The 16,024-nt window shown below is 38.2% G+C and overlaps 1 protein-coding gene across 1 annotated transcript; it reads right to left on the reverse strand.

Moving 5' to 3' along the window:
- LOC109845011 (aldehyde dehydrogenase family 7 member A1) lies at nucleotides 3,075–15,341 on the reverse strand. The gene is made up of 15 exons (XM_020414191.1): nucleotides 15,114–15,341; nucleotides 14,901–14,987; nucleotides 14,577–14,708; nucleotides 11,880–11,952; nucleotides 9,910–9,932; nucleotides 9,735–9,798; nucleotides 8,467–8,512; nucleotides 7,517–7,697; nucleotides 6,951–7,127; nucleotides 6,699–6,863; nucleotides 6,140–6,280; nucleotides 5,890–5,987; nucleotides 4,431–4,580; nucleotides 3,363–3,433; nucleotides 3,075–3,285 (listed from the first exon to the last, which is right to left on the reverse strand). Exons 1-14 carry the CDS (start codon nucleotides 15,243–15,245, stop codon nucleotides 3,379–3,381), a joined length of 1,524 nt encoding a protein of 507 aa, XP_020269780.1. The 5' UTR covers nucleotides 15,246–15,341; the 3' UTR covers nucleotides 3,075–3,285; nucleotides 3,363–3,378.

Consider the following 16,024-nt stretch of genomic DNA (forward strand, 5'->3'; position numbering starts at 1 on the left):
TTGATAGTACGATTCATCGGTATGATTGCCGGAAAATCCTATTGTCTGTTGGTATGACCTTCCAGGTATAACGATGTCTTTTGGCGAACACGTCTTCTTCTGGGGGTGTAAAGCCTTGGTGGCATTCTCAGGACAAATTATTGTTGCCTTTGAGTAATCCAAGGTTGTGTCAAGAGTCACACGTTTAGAACCACCCCCTTACGGGTGCGGAGTCTTAACGGGCTCTGAATGCTGATTTTGCATAAGTCCAGACTTTGGAATCCAAACTTGGCAGAGTTTCGGTGGTTCTTTGGTCACCGTTTCCTTCCTCCTTTCTCGTCTTTGTTGTGAGAGAGCACGAATAAGAGCAGCGTTTGCACGACGTCTTCGTATACGCTCTTTGAGGGTTGAACGAGTCCTTTTGACAATAGTCCATTCCTCCGTCGTTATTTTAACAGAGATAGGAGTGATTGGTTGTTGAGACAACTGAACTACTCGATGTCTCCTCGACTTTAGGTCCGCGTGATAACGAACCCCGTCGGTTTGTTCCAATGCCTTAGCTAATTGACGAGCGCGGCGTTGGCATCGCCTCTGACGAGCCCTCTTTGTCAGTGGCGAATTTTGATCGAACGACTCCTTAATTGGGGAGGAATCATCTTGAGCAGAGCTGTTGCGAGTAAAATCCTCAGCAACAATCGGACGAGAGTCTTCATCCGTAGCATTTGATAACTTCAACGAAGATGAAATCTTCCTGCACTTGCGAGGCGCGGAAGACTTTACAGATGAGGATGACAAATACTCCTCAAACTTCGCTTGGTCGAACTCGTACTCGACCGTTGATTCAACCAGGATCTTGATGATTGGCTGCGACACGACGGTCTCGGCAGCGAAACCGTTGGCTCCCACTGTGGTCGCCAGCTTGTTTGCGTCAAAAGTTGGTTTTGTCATGGAATTCATTATATCTTCAGTCGATTACAATAAATTCAAAAGAAATAGCCTTTTTATAAGACTTCTTTTACACAACAAAATGAAAATTATAACTCTTGGGAAACAAACGCAGGATCGTTGTTTGGATCACTGCTTGCGTGGGATCTTTGCCTGTGCCGGGGGTGCGTTAGCCCGTGGACCACCAAATCACAGATTCTGATCGAATCGTGAGGGGTTTATGATTCTGACTTCGTTTATCGAAGTGAGAACTTGAAACGATATCTTATCAAGGTAAGATAGTCGTTCTTCTTGAAATCAAGTCAAAGCCTGAATATCAAGGAGCTGCCAGAAGCTCGAGTACTCTGCCCTCTCTGCTCTGGAATCAGCCTATGGATGCTCTCTGATCCGCCTATGGATGCTCTCTGATCAGCCTTGGATCTCTGCTGGAAGCCCCCCCTAAAGAAATCACCTTGGGGGTATTTATAGCCCGTTGATGAACAGTGCTCGCGAGACAGCATTTGCTGTCTCGGCGGGCGAGACAGTATTTGTTGTCTCGCTGGCCGAGACAGTGTTTGCTGTCTCGCCCAGCGAGACAGTAAATTTGCTGTCTCGCCCAGCGAGACAGTAAATACTGTCTTGGAAAACGAATATTCTTGACAGTTTCTCGCTGTAACTGCCTTCCCACGTTTTAAACTCCGTTATTCTGGTAGTTATCAACGTGATTCTCGCCCACGACGTTCCCCACGTTCTTGAACAGTTGGTGGCCACGTGTCGGTGGTTGCAAAACAGTTTCTTGAACCACTGATAACTGTCTCGTGTGCGAGACAGTAAATTCTGTCTCGCACGGCGAGACAGTAAACACTGTCTCGCACGGCGAGACAGTAAATACTGTCTCGCGGGGGCGAGACAGTGAAAACTGTCTCGCGTGGGCGAGACAGTAAAAGTCTGTCTCGCCAGGCGAGACAGTAAAGACTGTCTCGCCTGCGAGACAGTCTATACTTGTGTTCTTTTTTAACATTTTGGATGACTTCCTTTTGAACTGTATTTGGATACCTTTGAGCATTTTTTGACGCCTACAGTGGATATTAATATTCTTGTGAACTTTGACCGTTTTGTGCTGAGGTTTGGTATTCAAGAGGAGAGCTCTCAAAGGATTGAGCTTCCCCCAGACCAATAGATTTATTGCCTATGGGACTTTAGGGAAGTGCAATGGGCGCATTTGTCTCATCGGGGACAGTGATTGTTTCAAAATCTGGAAACTTGAAACTCGAAGAAGGCAATAGATGGATACCGATCCATGAACAAAGTTGCATCCTTTTGGAAAAACAACTACAGTTGAGACATGTTCATTTCACAGTCGTTGGAAGTTTCCTCCCAGACTCGGAGGGTATGTTGATTGTCGTGAAACAAAATATTATCTATTCGTATGATTTCAATACCAACAGACTGGTTTAAGTTCACCAAGGTGAATGTATCGGTGGTGTCATTCCTTTCTCTTGTTGCGCAACTTACATTCAGATGCCCAACTGACATTCAGGTCTTGACCTTAGGAGGTTTGAGTAAATGCTGTTTGAAACAAGCGTATAAGAACCATCTTATCTTACGTATAACCGTAGTTCTCGTTCTTTTGAGGTTGACTACAAAACTATTTCCACGGGATGTGGATTTTTCCATTCAAACTGTCATTGTATTTCGGTTGAAAAATAGCCCAATTTGTAGTATAAACTTTACAATGCTTTGTTGTTATTGTTGTGCATGTCAATTCCATGACGAATTTGTCTTGTTAAGAACGTTTAACGTCCTGCCTAAGTTGTGACAAGGAATTAGATTTATATAACGTTATTGGTGTAACATGTCCCATAGGTTAGAACATTGTTTTCATGTATTGAAATCTGGACAAAACACCACCGCATTTAAAAGTGACTGATGGGATCTAAGTGAGCATTGGAATCCAAATCTGGTATTCACTGATACCATCTTAAACACCCGACACCGCACCAAAACTCCTAGCTTGATTTCTAAGAACAGTCTAAGAAGGCGTTGAACAAATGGATGTTAAAACATATTCCTAGTCTCTTCACGGAGCTAAAAGCACGCAATAACAAACAGAGCCTGGCATAAAGAGAGACGAGAACCCTAAAAAACATAGAAATAAACACATACGCGCATTAGAGTAAGAGAAAGCACTGTTCTTTCCTATCTCACAAGGCTGTAATAAACATACAGGAAGTCTATGTAGTATATAACAATATCAAGAGCCTCAATGGAAAGTCAGTGAGCAGTCGGCTAAACCTGAGTTTATATTCCTTCATCTTATTCTGTCATCTCCAGGATGAGCTACATGAAACCTTACGTATCCAGGATTCAGAGAAACAAGACCTGTGGATGCATAAACAAGACGTGAGATGGACAACTCAGTAAACAATCAACCAATCTCTATCAGGGAGGAAACTAACCTGAGCTCTGTAGAATCTAACCAAAGTTTATTCCTTGTGCCAGAGGGAGTTCACTGCCATAGTTGATTGTACTGCAGAGGTACATTTTGTTAGTCCAATATTTTCATCATATGTAACCAAGTAACATTTCATGCACGTAATATAAAATTTGAGTGCCTGAAGTAGGCAGGGCATGAGAATTCAGAGTCTATGTCATACGAACCAGATTTAATTGGAATAACAAACAAGTGTATAAATGTAATTAGAGGGTTGAAAATTAATGCAGACATGAATAAACATAAAAACATGCATTTAGTAACCGCAGAAGTCATCAACATGATATTTTAGTACATACTACATACATGATAGAGGACTATACTGACTAATATATTAAATACTCTCTTGGGTAGGGTAAGCACTCTTTTGGTCAAATTAAATTGCAGTTAATTATCATCCAGCCAAATGATTCTCAAAGTTCTTTACTGACCATCACCAGGAGTTGGTTGGGTTAGTCAAAAAACAAATTGAAGTCACCAAAATGACAGTCCTGAATTAGTTAATTCACAATGTAGATTTCTTGAAGCTATGGCACAAAGTATAAAGGCATAGTCCCATGATTCCATCTGCGAAAAGGTCAGTTCAGACAATAAGACATACTCAGTTCATGAGACCTTGACTTAAGTTCTTTGGTGGCTCACAAGTTAGATAGGTTGATCAGTCAAATCCCTGGTAGTGGATTGTGTGGGTCGAGGTTCACTAACCCAAGTTGCAGCCACCAATCCTCTACTATAAGATTATCCCTTTTATGATATACAAATAATTTAAACTGTGGTATAAAAGGCGTCTTAAAATTCTTATATCTGCTGTATAATCAGAAACATTTTGAAGGACCTATATACAAATAATTTAAACTGTGGTATAAAAGGCGTCTTAAAATTCTTATATCTGCTGTATAATCAGAAAGATTTTGAAGGACCTATTTGCAAGAGTTTCGAATAAAGTATACTAAACAGCTGGAAGGTTGACAGAATGAATCGAACTAAGAACTTTGGTGGCTAACAAGTTGAACAGCTAGAATTTATAATTTACCATGTAGAACGTCGCATGTATTGTTTCCAAGAGTCACTTCCTGCTTCTCTGCCACCACCAGTGGCTTTTTCACCACCAAAGGCACCACCAATTTCAGCACCATTGGTAGGTATATTTACATTCACAATACCGCAGTCACTACCGTGTGGCCTGCAAAATTTTCAAACAGTACATACCTCACAAAAATGCACATATAATATATATTATATCCCAAAAAGTATATGGAAGATATAATTAACAGAAACCATGATTTTTCTAACAAAAGTGCTGCAGATGATTGAGACCAATTTGATATTCACATAAACTTGATAAATTTCAGATGTAAGCATATAACTAAGGACTATGATATTCCCACCACGCTGGAACTTCTTATTCTACAATATCATCATGGTACTTCAGACTTGATAATATTTTACCCAAAATCAATAGTACACGAATATAAAACTTAAGGCTCCACCAGAAATAGGAGATGATTGGTTGTTTCTCCTCCTGCTTTTAAGCTCTAGTTACAATCAGAACTTGAGTTTTCCAGGAGGATACAAACGGAGAGGTGAACAATCAAATAAGGAAAATCAAGTTGAAAAGAAATCAAGATAACACCAGACAAGGCCTGAAATATAAATCCATAGAACCAGATCCATTTTGGACAATACTGCTTGGTGCTCCTTAAAATTTAGAGAAGCCACTATTACACAACAATCAATGATTAAAAAAATATTTGTTCAGACTAGATGCAATCTTATCATTATATTGGAGGAATCTGTGACATCCTGCAATAAGGTAGGTAAGGATAAGTGGATAACTACTTGATGGTATACTTGTGCAACAATCAGCCACATAAAGGACTCTAGGACGCCATAATAAAGTAAGTAGGATGGTAAGGAAATAGGAGACAATATTAATATATGTTGGTAATGGATAATGAAACCTTAGTGCTTACTAGGATTTTAACAGAAAATATTCCAGACATATGGGCTTAGGTACATGGTAATGGATGACAAACTAGTCAGAGGTGCAAGTAAATGAATACCAGAAACTAGAAGCATTAATTTCTGCCTCAAGGGTGATCAGGAGAAAAGAACATGTAAAGCATAATAATAAAAAGAGGTAGATATTCAAACAGCGGGAAGAGAATGTTTTGCACGACAAATCAACAGATCCAAAGATTAACAAAAAAATATTTTACGTGATTTGGTAAATGTAAATATCACAAAATTCACAAATTAATAATCTCTCTTCTTCCTTTATCCATAGCGCATGTGATCTGCAGACAGAAAATCCTTCTAAAGTGAGAAGGGCAAGACCAAACTACATTTAGAAATTTGGCATGCCACTACCCCCGCTATTTATATAACACTTCAAGACGCAATCATCTCCTGTCTGAGCATGCATGCATCTTACACATTATGGAAAGAGAAGATTGTTCATATTTGCAGTAATCTTAGATTCCAAAACTTACCCAATCCACTTGAATATGGCTTCTGGCCTGCTTGTGAATATGGAGCTGCTTAAACCTTGTGGCACGGAATTATTTATGTCAACAGCTTCTTTCAATGTCTGCAAAAAATGAGAGATCACTCAAGAAATCACGTTCCTAACATAAGATATTACCAAAACGGAAGCATCAATGATGTAGAAGGCAGATAATGTAACGACCTATCATGTAGTTGCAGACTCTAAAGGAGATATACAAGATGTAAACATGTTACCTGAAATTTCATTACGTAAAGGACAGGTCCAAACAACTCCTCCTTAACAACAGGTGTATCTGGATTAACCTCGACAATAGTGGGTTGCACGAAGTTTCCCTCAGATTCTACAGAAGATCCTCCAATGAGTATCTTTCCACCCTGCATATATGAGCACATGGTGAAAGAGAAGATTAGAGGGGAAGGAAAATCTCTGCTTTAGTCTTTGTTTGATCTTCTGCATCAAATGAAGCACGGTGAAAAACCTAACCCTTCAGAGAATATAATCCAGTAAGGAAACAAATTCATCTCAGTATTATCAACTAGTGAATTCACCAAATTTTAACAACTTAGCATACATATACGAATTTAATCTACTTCCCAGCGACAGGTCTTTTGGAGATAATGACAATCAAAAACTTAGAACACTTACTCTAAATAGCTTTATGGAGTACTAGAAACTGCTATATGACATAAACTACAGTTACTACACAATGATAACGGGTGAGAGATAAGTTAAAAGTAGAGTATTGTCCACTTCATTGCATGCAACATCAATGTATTAAATTATGAAACTAACCTGAGACTTAATAACTTCAATTCCCTTCTCAAAATTGACCTTGGAAGCAGGAGTATGCAATGGTCCTAATAAGGTACCTTGCTCTAGTGGATCCCCTATTTTCACTTGCTTATAGACTACAATAAGTTGATCGAGGAAATCTTGATATATACTTTCATGGAGAAGCTGCATCAATAGGAAAAAGAATTAGAGATTAAAAAAACAGATTCGCTTGCAATAAAAGATTGCCATACAGAAAGGAAAATATCGTACCAGTCTTCTACATGTTGTGCATCGTTGTCCAGCTGTACCAACAGCAGCAAACAAAACAGAGCGGACAGCAAGCTGGATGTCGGCATCATCCATGACGATGATAGCATTATTTCCGCTTAGTTCAAGTAAACATTTGCCAAATCTCTCATTAACTGTCTGTTGAACCATAAGACCCACCTGGATATGAAGATGCACAAATAAAATTAGACATGCTCATGAAAAGAATTCACTGACAACCAAAAGATAAGGGTATGAAGAGAGTTCAAAAACCCAATCAATATTCAAAGATAAGCATAAACACGTAAATTTAGAAGAACAACAAAGAATACAATGGTCAAGAACATAAAACATATTCTGTCTATTCACATGGGAGTTCCTTTGACGCACAAGTATTGTGAAATGATAAGTTTCTTTAACTAGATTTCAGAGATATTTTAGTTTTCAGTTTTCACGCACTAATAATCGCTAGTATGCTAAAAGGATTAGTACCTAAGACCTGTGAAAAATCATAGTTATTCTCAGATTACAAGATTATTAATAATGAGAATAATAGCACATAAAAGAACCTTGGAACTCCCGGTAAACGAGACCAGCTGTATCCGTGCGTCTTGAGCTATTGCCTGGCCAATTTCAGCACCTCCGCAAAATGATGTGAATATTGCACCTGGTAAATTGTTTTTCTCTAAAACCCCAGCAACTAGTTCAGTGATAGCAATTGTGATTAATGGGGTTGTTGGTGCACCCTTCCTAGAAAACAGAAGCAAGGACAACCATCTTAAATTCAGACAAAACTTGAAACTACTATATAAAAACGCAAGAAAAGAGCACCTAAGTCTCTTTATCAGAGGGATGGAAACATTTCCAAGTTTTGAAGTTTTCAACTGAATTCCCCCATATTTTTCCCATTGGAAGAAAAATAATTCTGATGACATAGATCGTCTTTTATTAAGCAGTTACCATACTAATGGCACATGAATTAATACTCACTTCAGTTGTACCTATGATTTCTCGGGCTAGCATCAAACATCCTGCTTAAGATTTTTTGTGCAACAAGTACCATATTTCCATTTGATGGTTTTAAAATCCCTTTGAATAACACCAAAGCTCTGCAGTTATGGTGAGGGTTGAGGGTAATAATTTTAAACTCTTAGAATTACAAGGCCAACTATTCTACATTTGTTCCTGACGCCAATCCATGGTCATTTAGAAAACAGAAGAAAAGCTTCAATATGTTTATGTACCGGAATTGATTCTAAAACAATCCATGCAAGAAGTATATACAATAATGTTACAAAAGCACTTCTAATTTCAGCATCCTTGGTGGTAGAAAGCAAAAAAATAAAGTTGGATCAACAATGAACCTAAACCTCACTTCCAGATAATCAGATTCATGCTTGCAGAACATCTAATTCAATTAAGAAATTACAAAATTTTGTGTTATACACAACTAGAAATGGATCTGGGATATTATTAGTTACATTTTTATTTAATTTACAGAAATGGACTAACTGCTTACCATACAACACAGTTTCCGCATACTAGTGCATTGCAAGCATTCCATCCTAAAAAGAGAGAAACTTCAAGTCAAGGATATGCACAACTGCAGAAATAACTTGGATAGATAATTTTATACAATGAGAACTGCAGATCACCAGCAGCCAATTACCCCTCAAGTAAATTAAGTCAATAGAATATGATGAGTTAAATCATAAGTATAATCAATGGTACAACTTCTTTACTTACTTCCCACTTCCACTGATAATAGTAAAATCTTGTTAGACTATGGTCTTCAGTTAATGGGTTTTGATCTGTTGAAACAAATTTGTGATATTCCAGGTATTCTTTGTGTCAGCTCTTTTTTTTGTGGTTTTGTGAGAGGCGGGGGGGGGGGGGGGGCTGGGGGTTGGGGGGGCGGGGGGGGGGGGGGGGGGGGTTTGCACTAATCTGCAGGAGCCTCATGCATAGGCATAACAATTATTATATTTGTCGTTAGGATTTTACGTACAATTTTTCTAATATTGCATAAATCTTCATGTTCGAGCTTTTTGTAGTGCCTCAAACTAGTATTTATATATGAAACTGGCTCTTTCTCAAGCAAGCTTAACAATGAAGTTTTTCCATGATTTTTCATTCTAAAAAAATGCTATTTGTTCTCAGTTATGAGTTCATTAGAATTATTATAAACCAGATTCCCTTTGTCACATATCCCATGTGGAACTATCCAGTACTGGACTTCTAAAATAGTCCTTTAAGATACGAAGTCCTGAATGTTTTCCAGATTATTTGATTCTAGAGATCAATCCCATGGAACTAGATGTGGTTCCAATGGCTTTAAGTATGGGTTCCTATCACATCGTCATATGATATGAGTCATATGACATTTCATTCCTTTTATTCATGTGAAACATTCCAACTTGGTGGCTAGTTTCAATACCATTTGTAATGCCTTGAGCAAGAACTTGCCACATTACATATCTTTAAAGTCCGCCTATCTGAACATGCTTGACAATGAATTTTTCTCATAATCCTTCTCTAGGAAATGCTAAATATGATTAATGCCTGAGCAGAAAAGAATTACAACAAATAGGATTTTCTCTTAGCACATATCCTGTGTGGAATTACTTGGTATCATATCAGGTGGCTCTATAACACAACAGAAATATCATCGTTACATATTTAAAAGGTCAAATCTCAAATATGAGCATGATAGCATTCATGCCAATGAATTTTTTTCATAATCCTTTACTATACTATGAATAGCATGTAAGAGAACATGATACATACCAAGCACAGCACACGGGAAGTTGAAAGCTGTGATTACACCTACTACCCCAAGTGGATTCCACACCTGAATCACACAAAGCATGTTGACAGGATTGTACTTAAGCATGCTTACCTTGTGAATTATTAATAGAAAAACCGAGAGACACCAATCAAAAAGTACTAAAATGTTCCTTACCTCCAACATCATATGATTTGGACCTGCATACATGGAAAATATAGCAGTTTAATACTAGGAAAAAGTATAAGAGCATGCAGAATCTAGAAATTGCATGACAGGCCATTTGAATTTTAAGAGTTTATTGCGTGTAGTCAGAGTGATTGAGTGATCACATGCTGCATAAATTACAATGTGGTGTGAGCGTCTACCTAGGTTGCTAAGACACAGATGATGGATTATCCTATACTCTAGTACCAAAAGCTAGATCCATATTTATATTCTTTTAACAATCTAATGATGTCTGGGACATTAGCAGCATAGTTTATAAATATAAGGTGTCCAGCGCATAAATCAATTTCCTTACAAATGCTAAATGGACTATTAAAGGACTACAGCCAAACTCAAGTATATAATCACTAGATTACACACTGTGCGCTGCACACAGGGTTGTGTATATAGGAATCAACATCTCTCTCTTGAATCCATTTGTCAAATAATTACTTTTTCAATTGCCACATCTCTCTCTTGAATCCATTTGTCAAATAAATACTTTTTCAATTGCCACTTGTAAAATATTTTCGAATGTTCTAAACATAATAAAAAATTTACTTATCAGCAGGCACGCAGACAACCCTCCAACCATGTTTGGAATTTCACACTCACCCTAAAGTTAGGGGTGTCTAAGTGGACCGGCCTAGCCAAGCCCGGCTCGCAAATCCGGGTTCATGCCGGGCAAAATGCCCTAGCCGGACTGGGCCCGGATGTACTGGGCCGGGCGGGGTCCGGGTCCAAGCAATTGCGGGCCAGACACCAAGAAGGCCTGGCTATTTTTACTCTATTTTTTGTGCAAAAAGATGTAATATTTTGCCAAAAATATAAAAAAATCACATAGAATTTTTGGTATTTCCATAACTGTTTAATAAAATATTTTTCAAAATATAGAGCATTGAATGAATGTATTTAATAAGCACCAATAGTTTAATTTAAAAATAACAGCTACTTAATCAAAAGTATTATCTCCCACTAATTTACATTCTCCTCCATGATTTCAACATAATCTCAAGCAAAATATTTATATTATACTACTAAGCAACAATCATATCATCGAACTAAGCTTTTAGGAAAAAAAAAGTTAATGATATATACAATATGTCAAAACCTTCACATGACATCACACTGATTTCTAATTAAAAGTTTTTTAAGGATAAATAAAAACAAAAAAATGGACTTGTAGATTCGAAGTAGTGACTTAAAGAACTACCTATGACCAACTACAATCCACTAAGCCAACCATGCTATGGTTGGATTACAATCATTCTTTCACACATTGTTAATAACTACAACTAGCTAAACTGCACAAAAACACCTTTTCCTGGGCCGGACTGGGCCCGGGCTGGGCACCGATCAAGGCACCCGGACCCGGGCCTGGAACATGGCTAGGACCTATTTTTCGAGCTTTTCCTGGTCCCAGGCTGGGTACTGGCCGACCTGAACCAGGCTGGACTTCTGGCCGGGTCCGGGCCGCAGGCTTTTGGGACTGCCCTACCTGAAGTAGTGATATCAGGTAGATAAACAAATGTAAATCTCAAGACAACTATCATATGGAGTTCATCAACTCTGAGTCATGCTAGATAGCAGACCAATATTTATGGAGAAAGTCTAGATGACGATGATGACAATTAATCATGAAAAGTAAACATCATAAAAGCGCATGATACCAAAAACTCCATAGATATTTCCAAACCAAAATCTAGCCCACTTGTTAATTGTCATCATTCGACCTAGTGGTGAGAAACCTTCAAAACATTTTTGTTTCTGATATGTTTCAGACAATCTGTGAATCAAAATGCATAGTGTAGTTTCTCAACATTGTTACACAAAGTATGCATCATTAATAAACTTATTCCCCAATTGAAAAGGTTGTGTAATCTTTTTCTTTCTTGCCATACATGCATAGATTTAAATCTAAAATGAGATAGATATCTTACGTTCTGATGGTATTATTGATCCATTTAACTGCCGACTTAATCCAACAGCATAGTCACACATGTCTATTATTTCCTGCACAACTTGCAATGAGTGATCCATAAAGTAAGCAAGAAGTTCAATATCTTGTCAGAATTAATGAATACATTTAAACAAATAAACAGTATGTATCCTAGTCAACATGTAATATGCTTTCCAAAGTTTTCAGAAATGTTCTACTAGATGGTAGCTCTATTTGACCTTTAGAATATAGTTGAAAATGTGCAGTGATTATATTGATATGCTCGAGAATATGTAAAATTTAGTACCAACTACAGGTAGAACAATTAGAGGGGAGAGGTAGCCATTCCTTATCATCATTCCTTAAATCATGGATTAAAATAAAGTCTTCATCTCTTTATCATAGTCATGCATGAATATACCAAGCATATTGAGGACTACACTGCAAGGTACATGTCATTAGATGAAGATTTTATACTATTATCTCTGAAATAAACAAGAGATAATGTCCTGATCAAAAACATGAAGAGAATCTTGTGAATTTAAAGGAACTAGAATCAGTAAGAAAAACAAACATATTGAAGCCAGCAAAATTATGAGGAAAAGAAAGGGTATGCTGCACATTTTGACAAGAAAAATCTGGAAGTGATGATCAATGGTGATATCGAGAACGTTATTCAAAAAACAAACTGGAATAGTCCTTGTAGAGTTCTTCTCGAGCATTATGTGGGTTGTAGAATAATGAGTAATAGATTAAAGGGTGATTTCTATAAGATGGCTATACCAAGAGCCATCTTTTTATGGATCATAATGGATAACTGAGCAAAAACATTTTTAAATGATGAGTGAGGTGAAATGAGATCTGTAAGATGGAGTGCATTTTCAAGATGTATAACAACCTTCATACTACAAAAAATATACACCCCTTCAGTCCACTTCTCAGTTACATAACTTACATGCTCTTCTTTTGGTTTGATATCCTACTAGAAACCACGTCTTTAACTATACATATACCTAAGTTCTAACATCCGAGGAATTTGACTATACAATTCAAATATATCTTAAAGAAGTATAACAGTCTAAACAAGCAAGTGAACCAGCTCCTGCTTGTCTGCTGCTGGGGTAAACTCAACCCACAGGCCTGGGAATTTTTCCCTATTAAACCAACCATATTGATGCTGGACGCTTGTATTGGCATATGTTAGGGCGGAGAGTCACGCCCGTCGCCGCGGAAGCGATATCACCTGAGAGAGAGCCCTGGCCTTTGTTGTCACAAAAGCACAAGTCAACCTCTATATTCTTGTTTCTCAAAGGAAACGAGAATAGATAGTGAAATTCTTATTTCTCAAAGGAAACAAGAATCGAAAGTGATATATTTCATCAAAGTGAAATATACACTCTTCCTCTCATCAGCTCTAAGACCGAATATTGAGGGAACCTACAAGCTATGACAACTCACAGATAAAACAAATACAAACACGAGATTTTTACGTGGTTCATTGTTAGGGCGGAGAGTCACGCCCGTCGCCGCGGAAGCGATATCACCTGAGAGAGAGCCCTGGCCTTTGTTGTCACAAAAGCACAAGTCAACCTCTATATTCTTGTTTCTCAAAGTAAACGAGAATAGATAGTGAAATTCTTATTTCTCAAAGGAAACAAGAATCGAAAGTGATATATTTCATCAAAATGAAATATACACTCTTCCTCTCATCAGCTCTAAGACCGAATATTGAGGGAACCTACAAGCAATAGCCAACAACCAGAAAACAATAAATACATTCGGCTAACTAGCCTACGTCCACGGGAGGGGGGGTTTTCACTATGAGGAAAAATACCAAACTTTACAAGTTCTCTCTTCCTCTCTTTCTTTTCTCTCAAAAGAAATCTACACACCCACTTATTTTCCCCACCCTCTATAACTCCTCCACCCCTTCACTATTTATAGGGAAACCAAAAGGGAGGAGCTGAAGAATTTGGCGGGAGCAAACAGCGGGAAAATGCCGCGCGCGCGGGAGAAAAATCGCGGGGCTGAGTTTCGTGCGCGCGCACGAAAGGGCAGGGGCGGCTTCACGTGGGCAGGCCCATGCGCGCGCACGAAAGGGCAGGGGCGGCTTCACGTGGGCAGGCCCACGTGCCCCTGTCCCCCGCTCACAGCATATTAGCGAAAGTATCTGCTCACAAATGCTTCAGTTTCTTCCAGATAAAAAGGCCTTCTACAAGGAATTAGTATATCACTTTTACATGAATGTGTTTACGACAAACTTGTCGAGGACACAATGAAGATAATAGTTAAATAGTGACATCATGGATGACCAAGTAGTGAATTATTATATATTAAAGGAAAAAAGTAGTGATTTATCCATGTCAATCCCAACAACAATTTGGACATAAGCAAAAGGCTGATGGCCCAGCAATGTATGTTATAAAATTAAACGGTCATGTACCTTGGGACTAAACCTCGTAACTGCTGACTTTTTCACTCTTAAGATTTGAAATTTTGCTACATTAACATCAAATAGATCCTGGTAACACATGTTTCAGATCTCGCTACTGAACGATTTCCATCGTAACATGTACATTTACACAATATCAGGGAATGCATTATTGAAAGGTTTGAATGTCACTGTCATCTAAGCTAAAATCAAAATTTAACTCAAAGATCTAGCTAAGAGGTTGTTGAAATGTTGAAGGATTCTCACTTGAACTTCACCAATTCCCTCGGGAAGTATTTTCCCCATCTCAAGTGACACAAGCCTGCCAAGATGCTGGAGCTTGGCCCGCAATGCTTCCCCAATCTGTCTAACGATCTCTCCCCTCTTTGGAGCTGGAACCTGGATTATGAGCTCAAAACGTACATGAATAAAATAGGAAGACCGCGACAAAAAGGGATTCAAAGAAAACAGGTACATTCGACGTGATGAAATCCCCTTTGGGGGAAAACAGAAGGATATGACTACACATCATGGAACATTAAAAAAAAAAATTTGACTTTCTTTTAAAAAGTGAACTAAATAACAATTTACCTGCATCCACAACTTCGAAGCATCCACACATGCCTTCAAACCATCCTCATAGTCTCCCTTCGATGCCTCCACCACTTCAGCGATCACCTAACCCCAAAATCAATGAATCGCTACGAAATTATTCCCAAACGCAGCAAAAAAAAATAGTAGCCAAACCCTAAAATTTTGAAACTTTGAACGAGATCGAGATCGAGATCGAGATGGAGATTTTACCTTATTGTTGGCGGGATTGGTGGAGGCGACGACGGGGCCGCTGCCGCGCCACTTGCCGTTGACGTAGCAGCCTGGATTTCGAGGGCCGAGCCCGAGCTCCGAAAAGAACTGGAGCTCTTTAGAGAATCCCATTGATCGATCTTTTTTGAGACGAGATTGAGAATTTGGGGATTTTTGGAGAGCTTTCCCAGTGAAGTGAAAGAGACGAAGGGGATGAGAGGAGACGACGGCGTTTCACTGTGAATTTATTTATTGAAGAAATTTTCAAAACAGTTTTTAATTTTCAAAGTGGACTCTTTTTTTTTATTACAAAAATAAACTTTTTTATTACAAAAATAGACTCATTTTTTCTTACGTCAGTTTAATCTCATTTCTTAATTAGTCAACATTGACAATCCCGATTATTTAGGGCATAAAAAATCAGGTTCAATGCTTCTAATTAGGGTTTAATAACCTTCTAAACAGTCGGGTTGTTTAGGAATGCGATTAAGCTGACTTGACAAAAAATGTGACGCTTTTTGTAAAAAAAATGAATCGATTTTAAAAATTAAAACTTATGGTGAATTTGTTTTGAAATTTTTTTCTTTATTTATTTATCTGAGACGAGACGCCACGTGGAGTTCCAAATCCGTGCGATTATTAGCTGCCTTGCTTCCAACAGCGAACTGCTGAAACGGATCGTATCGGTTGCATGATAATTGTACCTCATGATATATAGTATTTGGTGCGTATTTTCATCTAGTAAATGCCATTTACTGTATAAGCGCGTTCTGATTTTCTAAACAGATGTTTAGAGAAGAACCAGTTGATGTGTGAATTTAATAAGAATGGATCCTTCATCGAGATTTCTTTCCAATTTCACTAACAGGGGTGAGTATAGTTCGGTGCAAACTGGTTAAAGGGATTGAACC

Source organism: Asparagus officinalis, chromosome 6, assembly GCF_001876935.1.
Source record: "Asparagus officinalis chromosome 6, Aspof.V1, whole genome shotgun sequence".
Lineage (NCBI taxonomy): Eukaryota > Viridiplantae > Streptophyta > Magnoliopsida > Asparagales > Asparagaceae > Asparagus > Asparagus officinalis.

Coding starts and splice junctions, on each gene's coding strand:
- LOC109845011 (XM_020414191.1), bottom strand. CDS start 15,245: ATGGGATTCTCTAAAGAGCTCCAGTTCTTTTCGGAGCTCGGGCTCGGC. Junction 14,709..14,900: donor CTTCGAAGTTGTGGATGCAG/GTAAATTGTTAT, acceptor CTCATAATCCAG/GTTCCAGCTCCAAAGAGGGG. Junction 7,698..8,466: donor TGCGGAAACTGTGTTGTATG/GTAAGCAGTTAG, acceptor TCTGTTTTCTAG/GAAGGGTGCACCAACAACCC.